General features: G+C 38.3%; 2 protein-coding genes across 2 annotated transcripts; both read right to left on the reverse strand.

Moving 5' to 3' along the window:
* Positions 1-4,084: 4,084 nt before the first annotated feature.
* On the reverse strand, positions 4,085-5,673 carry LOC124300386 (luciferin sulfotransferase-like). Its single transcript, XM_046754449.1, has 5 exons — positions 5,377-5,673; positions 5,206-5,302; positions 4,836-5,137; positions 4,610-4,704; positions 4,085-4,510 (listed from the first exon to the last, which is right to left on the reverse strand). Exons 1-5 carry the CDS (start codon positions 5,570-5,572, stop codon positions 4,217-4,219), a joined length of 984 nt encoding a protein of 327 aa, XP_046610405.1. The 5' UTR covers positions 5,573-5,673; the 3' UTR covers positions 4,085-4,216.
* An 841-nt stretch (positions 5,674-6,514) lies between these two features.
* Positions 6,515-10,164, reverse strand: LOC124300385 (luciferin sulfotransferase-like). The gene is made up of 6 exons (XM_046754448.1): positions 10,030-10,164; positions 8,356-8,600; positions 8,185-8,281; positions 7,814-8,115; positions 7,592-7,686; positions 6,515-7,489 (listed from the first exon to the last, which is right to left on the reverse strand). The coding sequence occupies exons 2-6, from the start codon at positions 8,549-8,551 to the stop codon at positions 7,196-7,198; spliced, it is 984 nt and encodes a 327-aa protein (XP_046610404.1). The 5' UTR covers positions 8,552-8,600; positions 10,030-10,164; the 3' UTR covers positions 6,515-7,195.
* Between the last annotated feature and the right edge of the window lie 2,964 nt (positions 10,165-13,128).

The following is a 13,128-nucleotide window of genomic DNA, read 5'->3' on the forward strand; positions in this document are numbered from 1 at the left end:
GCCAAAAATACAAAGGGGTTAACCTTCCTTTTTTTTTTACCAAAAAATTTTTCGTCTTAGAATTGATCCGTATGACTCTTTCCCGACCGATTGGACCCCAAGGAACTCAGAAAACGCAGCAAAAGGAGCGTGGGATCAACGGGAGAGAAGATACGAGGAAAAAAGCACCTGCTGAAAAATGTCGAAAATTCAGGTTTTCGTTTTTTGGCTGTAACTTTCGATGCGTTGATCGCAGCGTATTGGGACTGCGCCCAATCGATTTCTCTCGCAAAATTACGTCGGAATAGAGCCACAATTACTTTATTCCAGCACTTTCAAAAATCGCGAAAATTTTCGCCAAAAATACAAAGGGGTTAACCTTCCTTTTTTTTTTACCAAAAAATTTTTCGTCTCAGAATTGATTCGTAAGACTCTTTCCCGACCAATAGGACCCGGAGGAACTCAGAAAACGCAGCAAAAGAAGCGTGGGATCAACGGGAGAGAAGATACGAGGAATAAAGCACCTGCTAAAAAATGTCGAAAATTCAGGTTTTCGTTTTTTGGCTGTAACTTCCGATGCGTTGATCGCAGCGTATTGGGACTGCGCCCAATCGATTTCTCTCGCAAAATTACGTCGGAATAGTGCCACAATTAATTTATTCCAGCACTTTTGAAAATCGCGAAAATTTTCGACAAAAATACAAAGGGGTTAACCTTCCTTTTTTTTTTACCAAAAAATTTTTTGTCTCAGAATTGATTCGTATGACTCTTTCCCGACCAATTGGACCCCAAGAAACTCAGAAAACGCAGCAAAAGGAGCGTGGGATCAACGGGAGAGAAGATACGAGGAAAAAAGCACCTGCTGAAAAATGTCGAAAATTCAGGTTTTCGTTTTTTGGCTGTAACTTTCGATGCGTTGATCGCAGCGTATTGGGACTGCGCCCAATCGATTTCTCTCGCAAAATTACGTCATAATAGTGCCACAATTAATTTATTCCAGCACTTTTGAAAATCGCGAAAATTTTCGCCAAAAATACAAAGGGGTTACCCTTCCTTTTTTTTTTAACAAAAAATTTTTCGTCTCAGAATTGATTCGTATGACTCTTTCCCGACCAATTGGACCCCAAGGAACTCAGAAAACGCAGCAAAAGGAGCGTGGGATCAACGGGAGAGAAGATACGAGGAAAAAAGCACCTGCTGAAAAATGTCGAAAATTCAGGTTTTCGTTTTTTGGCTGTAACTTTCGATGCGTTGATCGCAGCGTATTGGGACTGCGCCCAATCGATTTCTCTCGCAAAATTACGTCGGAATAGTGCCACAATTAATTTATTCCAGCACTTTTGAAAATCGCGAAAATTTTCGCCAAAAATACAAAGGGGTTAACCTTCCTTTTTTTTTTACCAAAAAATTTTTCGTCTCAGAATTGATTCGTATGACTCTTTCCCGACCAATTGGACCCCAGGGAACTCAGAAAACGCAGCAAAAAAAGCGTGGCATCAACGGGAGAGAAGATACGAGGAAAAAAGCACCTGCTGAAAAATGTCGAAAATTCAGGTTCTTGTTTTTTGGCTGTAACTTTCGATGCATTGATCGCAGCGTATTGGGACTGCGCCCAATCGATTCTTCTCGCAAAATTACGTCGGAATAGTGCCACAATTAATTTATTCCAGCACTTTTGAAAATCGCGAAAATTTTCGCCAAAAATACAAAGGGGTTAACCTTCCTTTTTTTTTTACCAAAAAATTTTTCGTCTGAGAATTGATTCGTTCGACTCCTTCCCGACCAATTGGACCCCAACGAACTCAGAAAACGCAGCAAAAGGAGCGTGGGATCAACGGGAGAGAAGATACGAGGAAAAAAGCACCTGCTGAAAAATGTCGAAAATTCAGGTCTTCGTTTTTTGGCTGTAACTTTCGATGCGTTGATCGCAGCGTATTGGGACTGCGCCCAATCGATTTCTCTCGCAAAATCACGTCGGAATAGTGCCACAATCAATTCATTCCAGCACTTTTCAAAATCGCGAAAATATTCGCCAAAAATGCAAAGGGGTTAGCCTTGCTTTTTCTTTATTTTTGGAGTCAAAAATTTTTGGTCTCAGATTCGATTCAAATGACCCTTTTTCTGACTAATTGGACCCTCAGGAACTCATCAAACGCAGCGAAAAGGGCGTAGGACCAACAGGAGAGAAATGGCGAGCGATAAAGCACCTGCCGAAAAACGTCGAAAACTCAGGTTCTCGTTTTCAGGCTGCAACTTTTGATGCGTCGATCGCAGCGTATTGGGACTGCGCCCAATTGATTATTTTCGAAAAATTACGTCGAAATAGTGCATGAACGAATTCATTTCAGCACGTTTCAATATCGCGTAACGTTATGGCAAAACTACGAAGGGGCCTTACTGCGATTCTGAGGACAAATTGTTTCGCCCGAGATTAGATTGGCAGCCTCTTCTCCAAAATAATCGAACTCTGAATGGATAAAACCGAACTCATACAGATGTTATGTCAGTATACCTGAATATGCACAAGACTGATGGGTAATCAAACAGACGAGAAGAAGAAAGTCAGAATAAAAATGCTTATAAATATTTTTTTTTGGTCTGGCATATAAATATCAGCGAACAACGTAGAGACAAATGTTAACACAGGGAAGGTCAAGAATTTGAGTCTTTAATGAAAAAATGGCATGATCGGCCTAACAAAAACAATAACGATGATGAATATGACACTGAATCTAATAAATGAAATATAAATAACGTTAACAAATCCTCCAGTCATGTCCATTGTTACTACAATCAAAATCACATACTTATACATTTATTCAGACAGTGAGAACTAAGGTAAAATTCGCCGATAAATATTGTTATGGTAAATCAAATATCACATAATCATAAATGAAATTTGGTAGATGGCAGGAATTAACACGCGTCAGACTATAAAATTGTCTTTGATAATAACGAGTCTAGTTTAAGAGTCAAAAATAATTCAAACATCACTTAGCCCGTTGTTCATATTCAGCAGAAGCTCCGTCGTGTGATCATCCAGGTATTAAGGAGAATTTTAAGATAAGGACAACCACGTTTCCTGATGTCGTGTACGTGCTGACTCAGCGATGCAAAAGGTTTCAAAATTTACGATTACGTCGACTGCGTGAATTCGTTTGTTTTATTTTCCAACAACACGTCTCTGTTCACTAAGAAGATCAAATGGTGATGACGATTTGTTGAACTTGATGAAATGATATTAACAATGAATCTGTGATTTCTACGGGGAATTGAAGATCTGCCAGCTTGCCGCCTTCCCGTGGAGTGTTCATATTTTCAGACGTTTCTCTTGCTTGACGCCTAAATATAGGTGGCTGTGTGACGCAAACTTCAGAGGGCAATTTCAAAATCGCACAATATCGTCACATGGACAAGAATAAATTATAGATACAGATAAGAACTTGATACTGAAAAAGAAGTTCATAAGAATTACGTAGAGGTATAACGCATCATAGTCGAACAAGGACTATGTTGAAAGTTTCCGGGAATCTTCGACAAAAGCGATTTATGATTTTCTTGTCAGGCGTTCAGACGCAAATAATTATGAAGCAGAGATCAAAAAGCGTATCAAGGATGCTTCTGTGACTTGTCGCACAGATCGGAACCATAATCAGGTTCAGCGCTTCAGGAGTACCAAATTCGTACAACTCAACCGCGTCGCGCGTTTGGGCTGTGTTGATTGGCATTTCAATCCCCGAGCGTTACTGAGCGAATGGAGGCACCGCAGATACGGTAAAAAGCTTTCCCGAAAGCGGCGAAGCTAGAAGCCTTGGGCAACTGACAGACGACGGCCATAGAAATCCATGAAGCAGGATAGACAAAACTCGCAGTAGGATGGCCACGATGGCCACGAGAACCCTAACAGCCTTGAATGATGACACATGGAGTATCCACTCGCAGGGCTTCAGCAGTATCACGAGCAGTATCGACTTCGGCAATCGGAGAAACGATCGTAAAGTTTATTCGGCCTAGCCAGATTCTTGATGAATAAAGTAATGTTCTAACCACTTTACATTAGAATTAGACAACTAATATGGTGATGTCGTATACGGTAAGTAAGATGCCATAATATTTTATTTTCTTACACATTGTACAAAGTATCATACATTCAATAACCAGATGCGCTAGTCACGCTTTGCCGTGTTGACGGACTTTTTTACGATGTTACTTAAAGCTATTGTACGCTACATTCTCTTTAAAAGTACAGACGAGTTCCCTTCAAATTTTCTCGCGTCCACTGGTCGAATCGTTCGATGATATCCGGACTCATCTCGGATTTCCATTGGTTCATCTCACCATTCCTCATGAATTTTCCATCGACTTTCGATTGCGTCAATTTCTTAATTCCATAAATCAAATGTTCGTTGTTCACCGCTGGATTTGCTTTCATGTTCTCGAAACTCAAGTGCTCGGTCAGGGACGACAACTGATCGGTGGTCAAATTCTTCCCGAGGAACGTCGCAGTCTTCTTTATTATCATCGGTAAATCCTATGGAATCGGATCATCAATGAGTAGAAATTCAGATGTGCGTAAATGGTCCAGTAAATGGAGTGACGGAAATTGAGCTGACAAATCAGCGAGTCTCACCTGTTTCATGTCCTCATACTTCAAGAACAGCAGATTCTTTTCGACTCTCTTCTCCCAGTAACCAAGCGCATGCTTCCAGAATGGTCCGTACATCACTGAAATGAATTGGAATTATGACGATCCTTTCAGAACTTGCAGTTTCAATTACAGTTTAAAAGATAATTGTTGTTCACTTGATAATTGAATTATGCAAAGTGAGAGTAAAGTAGCGATCATTTGTACGAACCAGCATCTTGGAGAAAGAGATTACACCAGTCCTCGAAGCTCCCTTGCAGACCTTCCAAGATTCTAGTGAAATGATAGTAAGAGATGCAAGTATCCTTGGCGTTGCGAACGATGTAAATAATTTTTGGCCTTTTCTCCCCGGTTCGGAACTGCCGCGGAAGAAGATTGAACGGTAGATGGGTCTTGATGAATCGCGGACTGGGTAAATTGGCTGTGTAATTGATACTGTCAACCATTTCTCTGGGTATGTGAATTTCAGGATTGGCTTTCACTATGGCGGAGAAGTCGGCACGCGTCGAAAGACTGTTCAAACCAAAAATTACGACTATTGTTGAGCAAACTAATTCAATTAGCAGAGCTTTCGAACTCACTCCAAGTGGGGAAACCTTTCCGTCAGAGGAACCTTTCCTCGTTCGTAATCCAGATCATTCGCGATGCACCAAACCATTTCCTGCATCCAAGTCGTGCCTGTTGAAAAGTGACAGGAATCAGAATTGATCTTGTCCCGTTACCTGAGAGCTTGCAAGTTTTCTCATTCCCACCGGTCTTCGGGAAGCTGCAAGCCCAGACATCGTCGTCGCGAACTTGGAAGTTCTCAATGGCGTCCGCAGACTTTTCATATGTTCCTGGCATCGTGAAGCCATTCACCTTAATAAGACCATTACGAAAAGGATAATTGTACATGGTTTTCATCATATCCTCCAATTCATCACTAAACCGTTCTATTTGTAGATGCATTCTAATTTTGCCTCTTTTTACGTCGGTTGAAGTTTCAATCACTGGACTGAACTGATTCACATCTGTCGATGAGACTGAGAGGTGAAAATCGCGCGGAATGCATAGCACGGAATATATTGAATATATCCTGCCTCTCAAATATTAATGCACTTCGAGTGATAACTTTATCGATTTCAAAACAAATTATCGAGCAAACATCGTTCCAGATGATTATCGGTATATGGTATATAATATTTCTTGTGTGATAAAATGTTACGTGAATAAAACGGTCCGTGTTCTTGGCTATGTTATCATTGCAACGTATCTCAACAGAAGAATCATATCAAATATTCATTTAACAAACAAAGCCGTTTCTTGTCATTATTTTATCACAGAATGTGGCAGCTAATAATGTATGTAACTACTATGTACGTACATTTCTTCAACAGGTACATAATAAATATGTAATGTTCGGATCATTTCATTTTCGTCACAAGCCCCGCAAATTCCTTGCTTTTGGAATGAGTAGGTACGTTCCGATACTTCTCTGAGTAAAGATCGGGTTGACTTACGAAGAAGATAATGGAATATTATTTAATCAATAGACACGAAAGTGTCTCACGCCAAGTATACTGAGACGAAAGAAAAAAAAGTTCAAGCACGTGAGGCAGTCTCTTTAAAATATTATCACATATTTCTACCCTTTCACGATCAGCCGCGACATTTGACGATCTTATTCAGAACATAGGCTTGAAGAGATCTCATTTAACCACTGTATTAATGTAATCGGTGAACAGAGAACCGAAATATACCAGTCTTACCATTTCCATCATAGTCGAAATCGTCAGTTCGGTCAAATATATTCAATGACTCAAAAAATAAATATAAATAAATTACCCTATGCAACAATTGCATTAATGGGAGCTTGGATTTGATATCGATAATAATTGAGCAACGATTACGTTCTATAGATAACAGCCATTGTATTTCCAGTCAATTGATAAGGCATACAAAATATTACATCATTCAATTTTATCGAATTCAAAGTAAAGCAGTAAAAATATTTTAGAAGCAAAAACACGCATATAACTTAGCACATTGCAGCCTGGAGATCATTGTTCAATAAAAAATCCATGGGATACGGTAATTTCTGGATCAAAGAAGACCTCACACCCAAGCAGCTTGCTTTTTATAATATGCCGCGTGATGAAATCAAAACTGAAAGCAATTTTGGGTGGATGTGTATGTAACATTTTGTATTAAAGGTTATGTGGAGAATGTGCGTATGGAAATATTTTATAACTGTCTAAATGTTTACGAATATTTTTATTTTGCGTGAAGGTTATTTACGGAGCGGCCGAGCGCTGACGGAGGAAGAAGTTGAACAGTGACGATCTTTCTCGGTTTATTCCCCGGCGCGATTGGTTCGTGGCGTAGTGACGCGATCACGATAGCAAAGCTCCACAATGGCACTCCCTCCACAGCGTTGTTGACGACGTTCGCCGCTCGTGATGATGGCCTCTTATTTTTCTACCAATTGTGTAAAGTGTCATACATTCATTAACTAAATACGCTGGCCAAGCCTTGCCGTGTTGACGGACTTTTTTACGATGTTACCTAAAGCTATTGTACGCTACATTCTCTTTAAAAGTACAGACGAGTTCCCTCCAAATTTTCTCGCGTCCACTGGTCAAATCGTTCGATGATATCCGGACTCATCTCGGATTTCCATTGGTTCATCTCGCCACTCCTCATGAATTTTCCATCGACTTTTGATTGCGTCAATTTCTTAATTCCATAAATCAAATGTTCGTTGTTCACCGCTGGATTTGCTTTCATGTTCTCGAAACTCAAGTGCTCGGTCAGGGACGACAACTGATCGGTGGTCAAATTCTTCTCGAGGAACGTCGCAGTCTTCTTTATTACCCACGGTAAATCCTATGGAATCGGATCATCAATGAGTAGAAATTTAAACGAGTGGACGCAACAGAGTGAATGTAGTGATTGGAATGCAGTTGATAAATAATCAGTGAGTCTGACCTTTTTCATATCCTCGTACTTCAAGAACAGCAGATTCTCGTCGATTCTTTTCTTCCAATAACCAAGCGCGTGCTTCCAAAATGGTCCGTACATTACTGAAATACATTGAAATTACGAAAAATAACGGTTTCGCTTACAAGATAATTGTTATGCACCTCGTGGATGAATTATGCGAAGCGAGAGTAAAGTGTAAAAGTTATTTATAAAGTCATTCGTACGAACCAGCATCATTAAGAAAGAGATTGCACCAGTCCTCGAAGCTCCCTTGCAGATCTTCCAAGATTCTCATGAAATGATAGTAAGAGATGCAAGTATCCTTGACGTTGCGAACGATGTAAATAATTTTTGGCCTTTTCTCCCCGGTTCGGAGCTGCCGCGGAAGAAGATTGAACGGTAGATGGGTCTTGATGAATCGCGGACTGGGTACATTGGCTGTGTAATTGACACTGTCAACTAGTTGGCTGGGTATCTGGATTTCAGGATTGGCCTCCACCATTGCAGGAAAGTCGGCATGCGCCGAAATGCTGTTGAAACAAACAAATATGGATATGCTGAAGCAAATTGAATCAAAATAGCTGAGCTTTCGAACTTACTCGAAGTAAGGAAACCTGTCCGTCAGAGGAACTTTTGCTCGTTCGTAATCGAGATCATTCGCGATGCACCAAACCATTTCCTGCGCCCAAGTCGTGCCTGTTGAAAAGTGACAGGAATCAGAACTGATCTTGTCGCGTTACCTGAGAGCTTGCAAGTTTTCTCATTCTCACCGGTCTTCGGGAAGCTGCAAACCCAGACATCGTCGTCGCGAACTTGGAAATTCTCAATGGCGTCCGCCAACTTTTCATATTTTTCCGGCATCGTTACGCCGTTCACTTTAACAAAATCACCACGAAACGGATTCTGGTACACGGTTTTCATCAGATCCTTTATTTCGTCGCTGAATTGTTCGATTTGCAGATGCATTCTAATTTTGCCTTTTTCCACGTGGTTTCAAGTTTTGCTTGTAACTGAACTGAAACAAATTTACATCTGTCGATGAGACCAAGCGGTGAAAGTCACGGGGGAATTTATCGCAACTAATATCTTGGATATCTTCTGCATCTTAGAGATAAAAGGACTACAAAGATAACGATTTATCCCCGTCAGGTGATCACTTTATCAATGCCAAACAAACAAGTTATCACGGAGCAATGATACATATTATCTAACGCTGTACTTGACCCGCACTATTTTCAGCCTATGGCCGATATAGATAAGCGGATGCAATATAAATTATCGCATTTCGATAAATACTTCAGAACCGTATTACGATCGAGCGATAAATTGATGGATCAAAGAAGTTTAACTCATAAACATACGTATGCTTGTTATAAAATCGTCTTCTCCTTCATTTGTTCACCTCATAGTTTTACCACTCTTTTATCTCTCAAACTCAAATCTCTCAAATCAAACAATTTTGCGTATAACATCTGCTGCCAAGGTTGCTTTGCTCAGCTGAGCCGCGAGCCGTTGGAACAAATTCGTAATCCCCTGGCCGAAGAGCTTCTTAAACTGCCGCGGGAATCAATCTTACTTAACGAAACTTAAAATGCCGGTATAAAAGAAGATTCACAAAACTTTTCCCAAAGAGATATCATTTTACACGATTAAACCGTTATACTCAACCTCGGGTATTCAGCCGTCTCCTTAGCGTTTGTTTAAGCTTGAAAAAAAAATAATGATGACAAAGAAGAAAGGAAAAATAATGCAAAAGGACGAGTTTCAAAAATGAGTCGGACGAGACGGAGACAGAGAGAAACAGAAAAGCACAGAAAAAGATTTACTCAATTATGTTGATTGGGATATAATTCAACACGTGACAATGAAATGTATCGTTAACCCTTGAACGGTGGCGTTACTTGTTTTTTTTTTGTTTTCTTAACTATTCTGGTAACAGGGCGTGAAAAAACGCCCTAATTAGTAAATTCCATCTTTCGGGTACACGTCTGATCGTTAAGGATCTCATTTTTTTCGTTATTTAACAAAGAATGACGTGGGTAAAAAAAACTTCGCGCAAGTTCGAAAAAGGTTCGAAAAAAAAAATAATAATAAGAAATCAGTTAGAAGAGTAAAAAACTGTAAACTGTTATCCTGCGGCGGTAAATTTGAATTTAATGCGTGAGGTGTTTTTTCATCTCTATTATAGAATCTTGGTGATCGGTCAATTAAGTAAACGTATTTTTAGTTAACGTTTCGACCCGGATATGGGCCCTCCTCAGAACGATTTATTTATTTAACTGTCAAGAACGACAAAAAAATTTTTTTTTATATACATAATAATACTAGAAGTACAATCAGACATTAAATATTGTAGATGTAATACTCTTAGGGCTATTATATATTATTGGTTAGTAAGAACAATTTGATTAATTGAAAAAAGAATGGCTTAAAGTGTTATTTACCTTTTTTTTAATAAACAAGTGGACTAAGATGTAGTCGAATTCACAATTTACAATTAGTGGAGACAACGTTCTTTGAGTGACGGTAGTCAATGTCAACCTTCTAGTTATTTTACATGTAGGAGTTAATAGTTGGAAGTCATTAATTAAAAAGATTAAAGAACTATGTTTCTTCACAGTCAGTATGTCATTGTGTTAAAAGGTTTTTAAAGAAGGTCTTTTTAGCAGTAAAATTAATTTGCAAAGTGTGCAAGAAGTGGAGGTAGGCTCTTTATGACTATGTTCCACATGTCTAACAAAAATTATTGTTGGTTGAACCGATTGGGTCAACAGGTGAATAACGACTGATGGGAGAAACAAATGTGATCCAGAGTGAAGGTGAACCTAATGTAAACAATTATACAGAAAAACAAAATATATTTTGTGAAAAAAATTATGTAGAAGAACTGTGTTATGGGGACAAAAATTTTTTTGTATCTAGTTAAGGTTAAACAATATTTGTTGTGTGGGCGGAGATTAGAGGTTTGTAAATGTTACTTAAATGTTCAACATCTTGTCTAAGATTAACGGAATTGGTGTGACCTACAATTTTGCACGTTTCTAGTAATAGTCTTTTATAATAATTGTGTTCTTCGCAAAGGATGTTTGTATTGTCGTAGTTAAAGTGTCTTGCATTAACAATCTTGATTTTCATTTACCGTTCTATTTTCGATATGTTGATGATATTCTTACTGCTGTTCCTAAAGAAAAAATAGATCACACTCTTAATATTTTTAACCGATATCATCCACGTTTACAATTTACTATCGAAATAGAAGAAAATAACGCTATCAATTTCTTAGATGTATTGCTGATACACAACAACAACAGTATCAAAACAGATTGGTTCCACAAAAAAACCTGGTCTCAGAGATATCTGAATTTTAATACTCACCACCCAATGTCCTACAAAATAGGCACCATCATTAACCTAGTTGACCGAGCCATCAAACTTTCTAGTACAGAGTTCCAGGAAAAAAACCTGTCGCTCATATACAATATACTAAGATGGAATGATTATCCTCATGGCCTATTACACCAACAAATTAATAAGAGACGCACCAACATCAACAACATACCTGACAATAATATTGACTCTGCTTCCGCAGACGATAACAATAGACCCGCTACTACATATATCCCCATCCCATATGTATCTGGTCTCTTTGAGTCACTGAACCGCCTATTTGCCAAACATAATGTCAAGTTTGTTGGAAAAAATTCAAAAGATTTACAATTAGTTTTTGATACGGGAAAAGATAAGATCCCCATTGGCAAACGATCCAATGTTGTGTATAAAATACCTTGCAATGATTGCAACCAAGTTTATATAGGTCAAACTGGCCGACACCTTAACACCAGGATCAAAGAACATCAACGCAATCTACATGAGATTGAAGAACGTCACACCGCTCTAACAAAACATAGTATCAATAAACAACATACTTTTAACTACGACGATACAAACATCCTTTGTGAAGAACCCAATTATTATAAAAGACTATTACTAGAAATGTGTAACATTGTAGGTCACACCAATTCCATTAATCTTGGACAAGATGTTGAACATTTAAGTAACATTTACAAACCTCTAATCTCCGCCCACACAACAAATATTGTTCAACCTTAACTAGATACAAAAAAATTTTTGTCCCCATAACACAGTTTTTCTATATAATTTTTTTCACAAAATATATTTTGTTTTTCTGTATAATTGTTTATATTAGGTTCACCTTCACTCTGGATCATATTTGTTTCTCCCATCAGTCGTTATTCACCTGTTGACCCAATCGGTTCAACCAACAATAATTTTTGTTAGACATGTGGAACATAGTCATAAAGAGCCTACCTCCACTTCTTGGACACTTTGCAAATTAATTTTACTGCTAAAAAGACCTTCTTTAAAAACCTTTTAACACAATGACATATTGACTGTGAAGAAACATAGTTCTTTAATCTTTTTAATTAATGACTTCCAACTATTAACTCCTACATGTAAAATAACTAGAAGATTGACATTGACTACCGTCACTCAAAGAACGTTGTCTCCACTAATTGTAAATTGTGAATTCGACTACATCTTAGTCCACTTGTTTATTAAAAAAAAGGTAAATAACACTTTAAGCCATTCTTTTTTCAATTAATCAAATTGTTCTTACTAACCAATAATATATAATAGCCCTAAGAGTATTACATCTACAATATTTAATGTCTGATTGTACTTCTAGTATTATTATGTATATAAAAAAAATTTTTTGTTGTTCCTGACAGTTAAATAAATAAATCGTTCTGAGGAGGGCCCATATCCGGGTCGAAACGTTAACTAAAAATACGTTTACTTAATTGACCGATCACCAAGATTCTATGATAGATTATATACGAGGTCGAGAATTCTCATTCATCAGTTTTTTCATCTCACCTCTTTACCGTTCTAGGATAATAATTTTCCGAAAGCTTTATTACCTTTCCTGACGTTCTTTGCGCTCGTTGCAGCTTGAAATTTGAGAAAATCGTGCATCGCCGAAGCACACAAAGTGTCGTTCACGTTGTTCGGGATAAAGCGAGACAAGTTCAGCGTGTTTATTTGTATGTAAACCTTTCGCAAAGGATAAGCGAAATAGAATTTGCATTTTACCTTGTTTTCAAAGGATGCAGAGAAGCAATTTCCTACGAGAACGATGCTGCTCTACGTACACACGTATGTGTATGCATTCACGTTATGTCTTCCACAGGCGGGTGAATTCGCTACGGGTGAAAATATCCGCGGATGTAAGGTAAATTGGTGAGTATGTATCCAGTACCTGCGCTACATATGTGGTTATACATACCTTTCGATCGTCTGCGCTTGCAACTATTCCATTCCCCGTCTTATTCACTACCCTGCAAAGCTCTTGTATAACGAAAACTGTAGTGCGGCTGCGTTTCTACTTCTGTGTGATATATCTGCGTAAGAAAGAATTGGAAAACGGCTTGACTATGGACTGAGAAAAAGAAGGTGAACAATATTAGAAAATTGTTGATGCAAAAAAAAAAAAAAAATCATTTCGCAATATAGTGAAACCT

The sequence above is a fragment of the Neodiprion virginianus genome, chromosome 3 (assembly GCF_021901495.1).
Source record: "Neodiprion virginianus isolate iyNeoVirg1 chromosome 3, iyNeoVirg1.1, whole genome shotgun sequence".
Taxonomy (NCBI): domain Eukaryota; kingdom Metazoa; phylum Arthropoda; class Insecta; order Hymenoptera; family Diprionidae; genus Neodiprion; species Neodiprion virginianus.